Source organism: Oculina patagonica, chromosome 10 (assembly GCF_052425735.1).
Source record: "Oculina patagonica isolate OP01 chromosome 10, crgOcupat, whole genome shotgun sequence".
NCBI lineage: Eukaryota > Metazoa > Cnidaria > Anthozoa > Scleractinia > Oculinidae > Oculina > Oculina patagonica.
In genome coordinates this window covers 5,661,444-5,675,264 of record NC_135767.1, presented here as the reverse complement: position 1 = coordinate 5,675,264, position 13,821 = coordinate 5,661,444, and the positions used below count along the sequence as shown (strand labels likewise).

Sequence of the window (13,821 nt, the reverse complement as noted above, 5' to 3'; positions counted from 1 at the left end):
GTTGCTCCAAAAAATCCAAAGCGTTGCATTTTGTTGAGAAAATTTCTCAAAAATATATGCTTATTTTAATTTCCCTTTGAAGGTAAGATTTCTAAGCATTTTCATGCAATTTCACTGCAACAGAATACTGTAAATGATTTAATAAACGCCCACTCTCAAATAAACGCCTCGTATCTAATAAACGCCTCCCCTGACGTGTAAAAATTGTATTAGACGCCCCTCTCTATTAAACGCCCCATGTCTAATAGACGCCCCCTGAGAATCGCCTGGAAAACCAAGGTTACGCACGCTCCATAGTGTAAAATCAGACAATTTGTTTAGTTTCTTGCTTGACTCGGACATCGAAGAGGACAACCATGCCAACATGTTTGACCCGATGACGATGAAGACATCGATATCGAACTATGAACGACATTCCTAGGCTTTGCATTAGCGCAGATTAGATTAGTCTCCCATTGGCACACTGTTTTGTATCCTATTTCTCGAGCAAAATACGCATCTTTTCTTGTCTTGTTGAAGTTTTACAGTTAAATTGAAATAAACGCCTCTCTCTAATAAACGCCTCATATCTATTTAACGCCTCTCTCAGGACCCCTAAAATTTAATAGACGTCCCAGGCCGAAATTTGTTGAAATTCTTTTACTGAGGCTACGTTTACAGGGACCGGATCGCCTTCTCTTTACACGGAACCGTTTTCCAAACGGTTCCGTGTAAACACTTGGTACTTCACTGGTTGGTTTTTTGAATGAGCCGAAAGTTGAAACATCCTAGGAACTTCCTCGGAAATCTTCGGCAAACTTTGTTAATCTTCGGAAAAGTTCGAATAATGTTCGGAAACGTTCGTATGGCCTTCGTTCAACTTTCGGATAATCTTCAGAAATCTTTGGTCTAAAAAGTTGCTCGAAAGGAAAAAAGTTGCTAGAAATACGAAAAGTTGCCAAAGAAAGTTGCCGAGCATCTTTGGGACAGCCTTAGCTAAAATTTGGAAAAATCTTCCAGTTCTGCTCCCCTAACTAGTCTTTTATATTCCTTTCTTGTTTTGTCTCATGCGCCCAGCTTGCTTGCGAGGAAATTGTACGATACAAAGGACTGATTTGAAATGATCAAAGACAGGAGTCGACGTCTCTCTAACCTCTGTTTCCTTTCCATCATTCCCCGCGCCAGTTTTATTTCTGGGTACGAGTCAGTCCTTCGCGTGCTCGGAAAGCGAACGACTGCAACGAAGGCTGTATCAATTTCTCATGCATATTTTTATGATACTCAACGGTAAACATTTAGGTCTTGAACACATGTACAACAAAACTTTCCTTGTGTGAGTTGCCAGTTTGCGCCATGATTAATTATTTTCTTCATTTCAGCCGATTTCACCGTTCTTCGGCTCTTAAATTTGTAAAGAAAAACGAACGGAAATATTGTGTCATAATCATAGCTCTACCACTACTCAAAATTTTCCAATTTTTAAAATTTCTTGAGCACCCCCCTCCCCCCAGGTATCCAGCACCTGGCAAATTCAGTGCAGTGGCCAGTTGGCCATGGGGACGAAACTGTCCCTATAGCAAATAACAGTGGATGTAGCCTGCCATCAGGCTCTCTTTTCGGGGACAACAACGACTCTCTCTTCGGGGCAACGCGAAAAAAAAAAAAGACTGGGCCTGTTAATCCGAGAACGGGGTATAAAAGGGCTTTTTCAATATTAAAAGCAAATGAATGAGTAACCTTCTCTTCGGGTCGAAGAAAGTCTTTCACTTTTGTGAGACGGGGTTTTGCTGTACCGGAAAAGTTTCAGCAGTTCTGGCGTTCGCAAATTGATTTTGTGAGCCCTAGTCTGCATAGCAAACGCTTTAAGGGGAAATAATCATTTTTTCAGCAATTCCATTTTAGTACATTTATCTGTAAAAACCACAGGAGATATTACAACCATGCAATGTAGGGGAAATTTAAAAACACGCTTATTCGCTTTCTAGTGAGCCTGCGGTTATCAAATTTGATTAGGAGAATAATTTACCTGGCATCTTAAATTCACAGCATTTAAACATTTTACAAATCAATTTATACGGAAATTTTGCGATATTGCATTCTGGCTTTGTCCCACAAAACCACAGCAATGCTTTGCCCCATGTTTGCCCTCGATCAAAATGGCGCACGGACAATTCATTCAATTCAAGACTTAATTTTGTTTACACAGGTGTAGAGGCGAAAATGGATTTTGGCGCTCAATTATATGACGTTTCTCCAAGTTATCTATCCCTGCCAGAGGAAATGGAAAATTTTGCAATGGTGTAAATCGAACGTAAAATTGTTAAGTTCCCGATTACGAGGAAAAAACGTGAATATTTTAGAGGCCAAAACTGTTAGTTTAATTTTCACCAAGATGACAGCATAATTATAAAGCCCTTGCGGTTTATAAAACAATTGACAATAAAATCGTGCATGAGCCATAAACAAAGCTTTTCTTTTGTGTCGGAAAGAAAAGATCAACAGAATAAGTGTAATAAGTTCTGCTTGATTGCTTTATTAACGTCACAATATGAATAACCACAAATCTTGAAATCGCGAAGGGAGAACGTTTTGTTTGATTTGGGAATTATCATGATATGCACGTCTAGATATGTCTGACGTCTCTTGCGAGAAGCCGAGTTTCTGACTTATTTTCCTTGCTTCTTTAGCAAGCGTTAAACTGGTCTTAAGTGAACCCTACTTCGTAATGGAGTCGTAGATGTATTTTCACGCATTTAAGCTGATTGTGTGCGTGGTTTTTGCTTGGACGCCAAACATCGAAGGTATGTTCAAACATATTGAATATAATTATTAGCTTGCTGTCATGTTTGCTATCTCCCACTTTGAAGTCCTTAAGATTAACTAAGGTCTGTTTGAAATCGATACAAGCAAAGTAACTTTAATACCTACCGCTCCACCAAATATCAAGCATGTTGCATGATAAATCCGCTTTCCGCTTGATTGGTCCTTATAACCTTGTTTTACTAACGATCAAGCATAAAAGCTCAAAACACCAAGAAACGTAAGCATAGAGACCACAGATCGAAACGTGTTTTTACTTCTCGACCTTCTCGTGCTCAGAATTACACTTTTGTTTGTATTTTGGAGTATTACACCCGGGTCTCAGTCTGTATGCCTCTTGTACCTGTGCTTACGTTTGCGTCGCTGGTAAAAAATATTAGCGAATTAATGACTTTTTACGCATTATCGAGTATTAGTTGTTGATACTTTACGAGTTGTTTGATCGTGTTTAAGGCAAACATTTCTCTCAGATAAGTAATGAAGTGATTTGTTAAATATTTTTTTTTATGTTGATAAGTTTCATTGGGAGTTTCACTTAACACAAAACACAATTTCTTCAACCGTGTGAAGGTCATTGTTTAACGTAACAACTAAACGAGAAAATTACCGCATGTTACGGCATATGGAACTTTTCAATAATTTACATCTTGATGTGACCGGTAACTTCATTTAGTAGCTTGTATAGTTTCAGTTTTCGTTTCATGAAAATGCGCTTCAAGTTAAATGCAAAGAACCTTTATTATACTGTTAAGTCTGTTAAGACAAATGCAGACTGCAAACTTGCTGACTTGCACTCCGGTAAGCCTGAGTAGGGCCTCCGGTAAGCCTGAAAATAACGCCCCGTTAGCCTGTTTACGGTTAACTCTCAATAAAGAAATAGCAAAAGGATATATCTTAAAACATTCCTTAAGTCTGCCGGTCTGCAGTCTGCATTTGTCGCACATCTAAAATTTACACGCTGCAGTCTAAGCGACGTTCTCGAGCCTGTAAAATGTGCCGGCTTGTGTTACGTGGTACTTTGGTTATAACAAACAGTCCTCCCTTTACTGCAAAGGTGAAAATTTGTAATTACAAGGCCTTATAATCCGCAACAAAATCGTTCCGTAACAAGTTGCATAAAGAAGCCGGTTGCATAAAGTTTGCAATTTTTCAGTCTCAGTAGCCACTCTGGTGTTGCTGTTGACGGAGGAAAGTCACTTGTAAGACTTGTAAGGATTATCACACGTACTGGTTGTAACTTAGTAAAGGCTGGTTTTACTGGACATAAGCACACGGCGGCACAACTGGCATGTTGAGCATAAGACCATAAGAAGAACGAATACACGTACTCACTAGGAATGCTGCTGACCTCACTAGGCATAGGAATAAGCATAAACATAAAAGAACACTGAAATTTGTTCATACATCATGTGCTTGTGCTTATGCTTATATTCCTAGTCAGGACAACACAAGAAGAATGAGTGTGTTCTTTTTTCTTATGCGCTCATGCTTATGCTTGTGCTTGTACACGTGCTTTTGTTGAAACTTTTTACTTCATCCAACTATGTCGTTGCATGCATGTTTCACACCTAAACGAACGTTAAGTCAGAAAGTACTTAGGTAATCTCATTTGCAGACGTATTGATGCCGGTTGTTTCTTTGTAAGGAGGGAGAATGAGGCTGATTCAGTATTTACTCTGGAACTAAGCTCAGGGGCTTAGTCATAGTTGGTTCTGTTGATTAAATCTAACCCTGCCCCGGGGGACTCTCATGTGAAGAAAATTTTCCAATTTTGGTCTCACTTAGGGTGTTCAGGACAGAACACCAAAATTTTTAGCCGCCGAGGTCTTGTTAAGGGTTGCACGTGAAGAAATAAAAAGTGCTGTCATATATGGTGGTTAGCAGTCTCGATCGATCAGGCATGAAAAAATGTTATCTTTTAGGGGTCAAAAAAGCTGGAGTCACTCCTAGATTGGTCTCCTTTAGGGTTTTATCACTAAGTTTCCAACGAACATCCCTGTCCTTTTTTTGATATGGGAGCCTCCCCCCCGGGTTTAACCCTCATCCAACCAATTTTGTTTGTTTGTAGAGTCTTGACGCAAACCGCAAAACTTCCCTTCCCATTAAGACCCTCAAAAGGGGGGATAAATCTGTAAAGGACTCATGCTGCAAGTCTTGCCCTCTTCGTTCGTACCACGGCTTTATCACAAACGTTTCTCTTTTCAATCTACATTTCTCCTGCTCAGGTGCCGCTCCCGTGTTCAGTCCCAGCTCCTACAGCGGCACGGTCAGTGAAAATGTGCCCACGGACACTACAGTCAGCGGAATCACCCTGTCAGCAACAGACAGCGATGGAGATAACATCACATACTCCATAATAAGCTCAGCGGGACCGTTTAAACTGAGTGGTGATGGTACTAGCGTGTTAACTAATGGTCTGACTATCGACTTTGAATCACAGAACTCTTACTCGCTCACAGTCCAGGCTGAGGCCGTAGGTAAGCATGGGATTGCGTGATGGCGTCAATAGTGACAAAAGTAGAAGAATTTAAACTGGCACTAATAGGTGTGTTTCAAAAGTCGTGTCAAACTCAGAAGCATGTTTTCTAAAGTCGCATCTTTGGAACATTAAATTTAGGGCGAACACGTAGTTGTCTGAACGAGGTGTCATTGGCTCACTTAACAGACGTTAAACGACCCAAGCAATAACCCTATCTCTTAAATCAGTGGTCGCTTCAGGCTTCTGGGTCCAGTTTAAATTCTGGAACAACTTTGCGGTGTTACTGTTGCGTTACAATTGGGTACATGATCTAATCGTCCGACGTGAAATCCCGTTTGGGCTAAAACGAAAATAGCCGATAAACACGTGGCCATTAGGCAAAGCACTAATGTAATTTTTTTCTTAGAAGCTGTCTGAAGATCGATCTATTTTAGAAAGACAGTTGTTATTAGAAAATTGCTGAGCACGAAAAGAGTGTGAGAATATTAGCCAGAAAATAATAACCTGTGAGAATTTGAATATTCGAAAAGTCACAAGGAAAAAAAATGGAAAACTGTGAGTCTTTGTATGCCAACACCTAGCCTGAATTTCAGATGTCTTGTCTGGTCGCTTTCTTCCAAGGAAGTCCTTCTCGCGAGTAAGCGACCAGAGAATATGTCTGAAATTCAGGCTATGCTTACCCCTCATCCATAAAAAACTCTCTAACCCTTGAAACTTTTCTATATTCAAACTTCCGTAGCGTTCCTCTCTAAGTTGTAAACATCCTAAATTTGACTTCAAGCCAATTTGTCATATATTCTTTCTTTTCTTGGCAATATCGCATTTTGCAGTGTCTTGATTTCAGTACAGCAGTTCATGATACCACTTGGTACTAGAAATTACCGTACCCAAATTCGCAAGTAGCCAATCAGAAGCGCGATCTACTGTCCTGATATCCTACGATATCAAGTCACTGACCTGATATGCCACCATATCGTGGACACTTTCAAATAAAGTAGTGTTAACGTACGATGAATTGAAAAGAGGTTTTTACCAATAAAACAGAGCCTCGTAATTTAAATTAGCTGGTGTTTACCGTTAGTAGAAGAAGTAAAAACTTTCCAACCAAAACTAAATTTGAGCGCGCTCGCCAATTACGCGATGTTTGCCGACGAGTACTGGAACATTCAGACTGAAATTTTTCGCTAAATTCTGAATTTGGGTACGGTAAATACCTAATCGTACCTTTTTGGTACGCTTCGATGGCATATCAGGCTCGTTTGGTCTCGCCATGGGTATTTTGGCTCGACTACGTCTCGCCAAAATACGAACCATGGCTCAATCAAACTCGCCTGATATGCCGCCGAAGCGTACCAAAAAGGTACGATTAGGTATAAGTACTATTTCCAAATCTCATGGTCGTGTTCTATTCGTCCTGCAGGTGAAACAGACACAGCAAGCGTGACGATCACAGTGAACGATGTAAACGAAGCCCCAAGCTTTACGTTGTCTTCGTACAGCGGTGAAATCGCGGAAAACAGCGCTAATGGAGTGGATATCATTACTATAACTGCTACAGATCCTGATAGCGGTGATACGCTGACCTACAGCCTCTCGGGCTCGGGTGAGATTTCAATGAAACTTGGTTAAAGGAGCTATGTGGCAATATTTAAATAAGTGTTTTTGCGTCTTTAATTATGAACAAGACTTAGATTGGGGAAGATTGAGACGGATTAAGAATCTAATCACTCATACTGACACTGCGGGAGACGCAGGCAGCATTTCCAATTAACGCAGACAGCATGTTAACGCAACACAGTGCAGCATCCATTGTTGGATCGTGTTGCGAGATTTCCAGAAGGGGCTGGCTAATCGTGCGCAACATTTCAACGCAACATGGCACAACATCGTTGTGCACACCATATTGCACACGTTTGGCTACATTGTTGCAATATGTTGCAACATGCTGGATGGCGCATTGTAATAGCAAATCGAACTAGTGCGTATGCCACAGCACAACAATTTTGTTCGAACGTGGCCAAACGAGCACAAAGTCATTCAACATGGAAATATGTTGCGAGAATATGTGACTATGTTCAAACTTGATCCAACAACAACCACCATTTTGCATTGTATTGCAACCGGGTGGCCAAACGTCTGTTGGGCAAGACACTTTCTTCTTACAACGCCTCTCTTTACCAAGGAGAAAAAATTGTTACCGGCGAACAGTTTGAGCAATCTTTCAGATAAGCTTGCGTAGGCCACTTCTTGACCTGAATGCAGATTTTACCAATGGTATCTCCTGATGGACATCTCTATTGTATAAGTTGAAAAATAATAAGATCTTCCTTTCCTTTCAGGTTCATCGCTGTTTAATGTGCTTAGCAACGGAATAATAGAAGTCGCCGGAAGCCTTGACTTTGAGACAACTGCCAGCTATTCTTTAACCCTCACAGCGTCAGACTCTGGCTCACTGACTGACACCACAGCAGTTGTTATTTCAATCACGGATGCTAACGAACCCCCCTCGTTTATCGGCGCACCGTATTCGGCTACGGTTGCGGAGAATGACGCGGCGGCGAGTGTTGTGACGGTTGCTGCTAGCGACCCAGACTCAGGTAACTCAACTGTGACATTATTGTTTTATAGAATAACTCAGATACTGCGCGCGCTCGGATTGGCTGTATCTTGCATCGGGCTGTGCATGAAAACACGGATATGACGTTTCACTGGATGTAATTTTTGTTGGCTTTATTAATACTAATCCAGGATTAAAACTTGATCGAAGTTTTAATTTTTATTGTATAAAAGTGTTTTTCATCGCTATGTTGCTGGAGTTTGAGATTAGTCGACGTCAAAACTGGAGGACAGAAAATACAAACAGAAAACCTAACTGAAAACTAAAAACACTGAATCCAAAATCGTACTGATCACCGGTTTATACCTGTCTCTTCCTTTCTGGACTTCACTGATCGGTCATTTAGTTTTAAATAAAGCTATAATTACAGGGTTTGCATAAACTTTCGAATTCTCCCAAATTATTTCGCGCCACCTTCTATTCCTTAAAAAGCTAGAGTTCAACAACTAGTTGTTCAAAGCACTATCCAGGGTTAACGAGAATAAAGATTACAGTTTTTTAACTTTTCAGTGAGGTTTTCTGTTTATACTTTTTGTCCTTCGGTTTTGTCCTTGACTAATGTTAAATTAAACTCCACTGTCAGAGAAAACGACCTTTAAAAGAGAATTTAACAAAACTTCGATCTTTTTTATTTCTGGATTAATGTGAATGGAGTTCAAAAATTGATCCGTCAACAAGGCGAAAGAGTCTCTAATCGTAATCATGAGAACATATCATGTTACTAAGCAACGTTACTGACCTGGAAATGGCAATTGCGGGCTCAATGTTATGTCCTCGTCCACTCAAAATATGCTTGGGACTCGTGATCCGTATGGGTAACAAAAAACTGACCCCACATCATTTTAATTCATATTTCAGGAGACACAGTCACCTTTTCGCTATCAGGCCCTAAAAGCTCGGACTTCACGATCCACCCGTCCAGCGGTGTGGTCACCCTTAGCAACGCGCTAAACTACGAGTCACGCTCTTCTTACTCACTCACTGTCACGGCATCGGATGGTAACGGCTACGGTAACGGCAGCGTGACATCAACATCTTTGACAGTTACGGTGACCAATCAGAATGACGCGCCAGTCTCTCTCAGTAGCTCCTACTCGGCGACTATAGCCGAAGACGAGCCGAGCGGGACGAACGTGCTGAAAACGGGAGCCTCCGACGAAGATGGTCACGGTATATTGTTTAGCTTGTCGGGCAGCTCCGATTTCGAGATTCTTAACTCGGGAATGATTCGTATCAAGTCGGGAGTCACTCTGGATTACGAAACACAAGACAGTTATAATTTGACGGTGACGTTTTCCGACGGTTCAGCGAGCGTTTCAAAGTTTGTCGCTATAAGCGTTCTGGATAAAAACGACGCACCCACGTTACCGAGCTCTCCGTACTCCACGAGTGTCTCCGAAGATGTTTCGGTTGGGGCGAGTGTTTACGATGTGAACGCGACTGATCAAGATGGCGATTCGCTGACATACACCTTGTCAGGAGCCGGTGTGACGCATTTCACGATTGACTCTAATACGGGAATTGTAACAACGAGTCAGGCATTGAACTACGAGGATACGACTAGTTATTCCATGACTGGTAAGTTGATATAATATAGAAATGTCTGAGCCTTTTTTTTTATAGAAGGGCAGTTCATTTACTTGAACTTCTTACCACCTTTTAATATAAAAGTAAGGTTCTTGTAGTTCTTATTTTGTTTGCTCGACCTCTAGCCAATTTTATTGATAGAGAGTTAGAGTAAGCAACGAAAAAAACCTGACATTTTGCATGATGTTATATGTCATGCAATAGTTTTTGAAAAATGTAGTTTCAACCTTACAGCATTTTGCTATTTGTTATTTTTCATCATTTTCAGAAAGTAAATTGGTATGTTATGAATATAAAGGAAATACCCAGTCTCATTTGAAATTAATAAATGTAACAATACAATACAATACAATACAATACAATACAATACAATACAATACAATACAATACAATACAATACAATACAATACAATGCAATGCAATGCAATACAATACAATACAATACAATTCAATACAACACTTTATTTAGAGTGGTCAGAACACTAGCTAAAAATACTTTAGGTTTACCTACTAGCAATGGACTAGCATCCATTTTAGGGGAGCTGCAATACTCCCGAGTCTGTTTAAAGGTTGGATACCGCTATCCACACTGACCGTCAATCTACGCTTTCCCCTGGATAGCGTTATCCTCTGAACAATTGGGGCCTAGCTGCTTCATGTTAGACACCTAAGCTTACAAAAGACGTTCACCTCTATGTTTAAATTTATTTCATACTTGTCCCTCCCTCCACAGTGCACGTCTCTGACGGAAAAGGCGGCCGCGCCTCCACAAGTCTCACAATCACTGTCACTGACGCCAACGATTCCCCAGAATTCCTTGGTGCACCATACACTGCTGCCATTGATGAAGGACTTTCAAGCGGATTCACCTTACTCACAGCGTCCGCGATAGATGATGACAGCGGAGACACGCTAACGTACAGTCTCTCGGGTACAAATAATGCTGACTTTGCGATTTCAAGCAGTTCTGGTCTTATTAGCACTGCAAAAAGCTTAGACTATGAAACTGTAACATCATATTCGCTTACAGTCTCAGTGAACGATGGAACCGTTACTGTCACAACATCCTTGACAATAACTGTCAATAACAAGAATGATGAGCCCGCGTTTACTGACGCGCCTTACTCAGCAGCGGTTGATGAAAACGACGCAGGCGCAGCCGTGTACACCGTCAGTGCATCCGACGAGGATACCGCTGACAGCTTGTCGTTTTTCCTCTCGGGCTCAGGTTCTGCTGATTTTGTATTAGATTCTTCCACTGGCGTTGTAACTCTCTCGCGCGCTCTCGACTACGAATCTACATCGTCGTATTTTCTGTCAATTTTAGTTCTCGATGGCAATGGTGGAAGCGATGCAACTAATCTTAACGTAACAGTCAACGATTTGAACGAAACTCCGAGTTTTCTAACGACACCATATACTGTTGGTATCGCTGAAAATCTTCAAACAGGAACCAGTGTTATACAAGTGACTGCAACAGATGAAGACAGCGGTGATTCGTTGACTTACTCTCTCACCGGAACAAACAGCAGTCATTTTGCTATCTCCTCGTCCACAGGCCTGGTAACGACTACGCAACTGCTGGACTACGAAACTGTGGGCTCGTACACACTTACTGTCACTGTAACTGACGGCACAGCGTCTGCGACAGAAGCGCTGTCAATCACCGTGATTGACACCAACGACGCGCCTACTTTCACTGGCGCTCCGTACACGGCAAGCGTGGTTGAAAACGACGCAGCAGCCGCTGTTTATACAGTAAGCGCTTCGGATGAAGACAGTGGCTATTCTGTGACGTTTACACTAACCGGAACCGGAAGTACTGACTTTTCGCTCAATCCAACCACGGGCGTGGTCACGTTAACACGTGCTCTGGATTTCGAGACCACACCCGCGTACTATCTTACTGTCAGGGCCAGTGATTCTAACGGGGGCGTGGCTACAACAAGCTTGAACTTGACAGTTGTCGATCAGAATGACTCGCCCCAGTTCCTCAGCACGCCATACAGTGTAAACATCGGAGAAAATCTCCCCGTGGGGACCACGGTGATAAAAGTTGTCGCCAGCGATCAAGATCCTTCAGATACACTTACATATAGTCTGTCCGGGACCAATAACAATCACTTTAATATCGGCTCAAATACGGGTGTTATCACCACGGCGCAAGAGCTCGACAGGGAAAATATCAATTCTTATTCACTGACGGTGTCCGTATCAGACGGTAGCGTGACAGTTACTGAAGGGATAACCATCGGTGTTGATGACGCTAACGACGCTCCAGCGTTCTCTAACGCGCCTTACAACGTGAGCGTGAATGAAAACGTCAACAACGGAAACGTTTTTACAGTAAGCGCTATGGACGACGACGGTGATGCAATTTCGTTCAGCTTATATGGAGTAGGAAGTGAGTTCTTCTCAGTCCACGCCAGCACTGGAGTCGTGTCCTTAGCTGACGCGCTAAATTATGAAACTGTCAGCGGTTACACGCTAACAGTCCGGGCAAGTGACGGAAATGGGGGAGTGGCAACTACGTCACTGTATATTGACGTTGTCAATCAAAATGACGACGCAGCTTTCTTGGGCACGCCGTACAGCACAAGCGTCAGTGAAAATGCTGCCATTGGAAGCACTGTGTTGGTTTTAACGGCGTCTGATCAGGACGGTGATTCGCTGACGTTTAGTTTGATTGGCAGCAGTGATTTTAGTATTGGATCAGCTACTGGGATCATAACAACGAGCCAGGTATGCGTTATGTTTGAGAGGTTTTGGTGTTAAACTATTTTCTGAACTATTTTCTATCTGTATGAGTTAGAACTCTTTATTATCAACTTTTACTCGTTTATCAAGGGAGACGCGGTGGCCTAACGGTTAGCGCGCTGAACTCCGTATCGAGCGGTCCGCGCTCGAGCCCTGGCCGGGTCACTGCGTTGCGTTCTTGGGCAAGACGCTTTACTCTCATAGTGCCTCTCTCCATCCAGGGTCCAGTTGTTCGAAGGGCGGATAACGCTATCCACTGGATAAATCGCTATTTAGTGGATAAATGCTAACAAAACATGCTACGCTATCCACTGGGTAGTGATTTATTCAGCGGATAGCGCTATCTGCCCTTTGAACAACTGGGCCCAGGTGTATAAATAGGTACCGGCGAATTTAAAGCTGGGAGGTATTCCTGCGATGGACTAGCATCCAAAACAGGGAGGATTAGAAACACTTCTAGTCACTTCATGCTACTGAAACCGGGATAAGCTTCACCCTATTGGCCACAAGGCCCAAACGCAGACTTTACTGCAGTCTTTGAGCTGTATAAAAAAGTCACCTTCACCTTCACCTGTCCCCTGGCGCCAAGTTGGCGCATAGGGCCTCCACATGTGCTCTCCATCGATTCCTGTCTTGCGCTGCAGTGCGCACCTCTCTCCAGGACTGCCACCCTGCATTGGACCTCTCCTTTTCTACTGTGCGCCGCCAGGTTGTTTTTGGCCTGCCTCTCTTTCTCTTTCCCTGTGGGGTCCATGTCAGGGCTGTAACACAGTCATTGTCAGGTTGTTGTCTGAGGATGTGTCCAATGAATCGCCATCTCCTTCTTTTTACCTCTTCACTCAACCTCTCCATGTTAGCCCTTTCCAGTAGCTCTCTATTACTAGTCTTATCTTGCCATTTAATCTTCATTATCCTTTATAAAAAAGTAGCTAAAAGTTAATAGGGCAAACAAGTATCAGTTGATGGCGATGGCATCTATTGTGTACAGTTTACTAAAGTCATCCCAACTACAACACGTACAGTTGCATGTTTTAAAACTGCTAGACACTTTTTGTATCTCCTTTATAGTTAATAGACTGAAGTAAAATGTAACTTCAGGCTCTGCAAATCAACATAATTTATTTCTAACGAGAGATGGCAGATTTGTAGCTCGGTGAATAAATGATAAAGATAAAATGTTATGTGAGCGTAGAACAAAGAAAAAATCTGAGCCCCCGACGGGAACGAACCCTCTGGCCTCCCAGATACTGGTTGGGCACTCTTATAAACTTATCATGAGCTACGAAAGATTCGTGGTGAGCTTGGCCATTTACTAGGTTAAAATGTTACACGCGTCCTGCAACTGCAAGCTCAACAATGTCAAAAGCATGGTATGTGTAATAAATAATGAGGGATGGTAGATTTGTAGCTCGGTGAATAAATGATAAAGATGAAATGTTACGGCGACCGTGGGACAAAGAAAAAATCTGATTCCTCAACGAGAATCGAACCCATGGCCTCCCAGATGTCGATTGGGTGCTCTATAATAAACCAACTAAGCTACGAGACACTCGTGGTGAGTTGGTTAGCTCTTACTAGGTTA

At 42.2% G+C, this 13,821-nt stretch overlaps 1 protein-coding gene across 1 annotated transcript in view; it reads left to right on the top strand.

Annotated features, from left to right (window-relative positions):
• The first annotated feature begins 2,571 nt into the window (after positions 1-2,571).
• Positions 2,572-13,821, top strand: part of LOC144628268 (protocadherin Fat 4-like) — a 59,178-nt gene continuing 47,928 nt past the window's right edge. The window contains exons 1-6 of the mRNA XM_078486336.1: positions 2,572-2,780; positions 5,025-5,276; positions 6,699-6,881; positions 7,618-7,875; positions 8,754-9,473; positions 10,216-12,224. Of these exons, the coding sequence (XP_078342462.1) occupies positions 2,717-2,780; positions 5,025-5,276; positions 6,699-6,881; positions 7,618-7,875; positions 8,754-9,473; positions 10,216-12,224 (3,486 nt within the window). The 5' untranslated portion in view covers positions 2,572-2,716. The remainder of the gene's footprint in view (positions 2,781-5,024; positions 5,277-6,698; positions 6,882-7,617; positions 7,876-8,753; positions 9,474-10,215; positions 12,225-13,821) is intronic.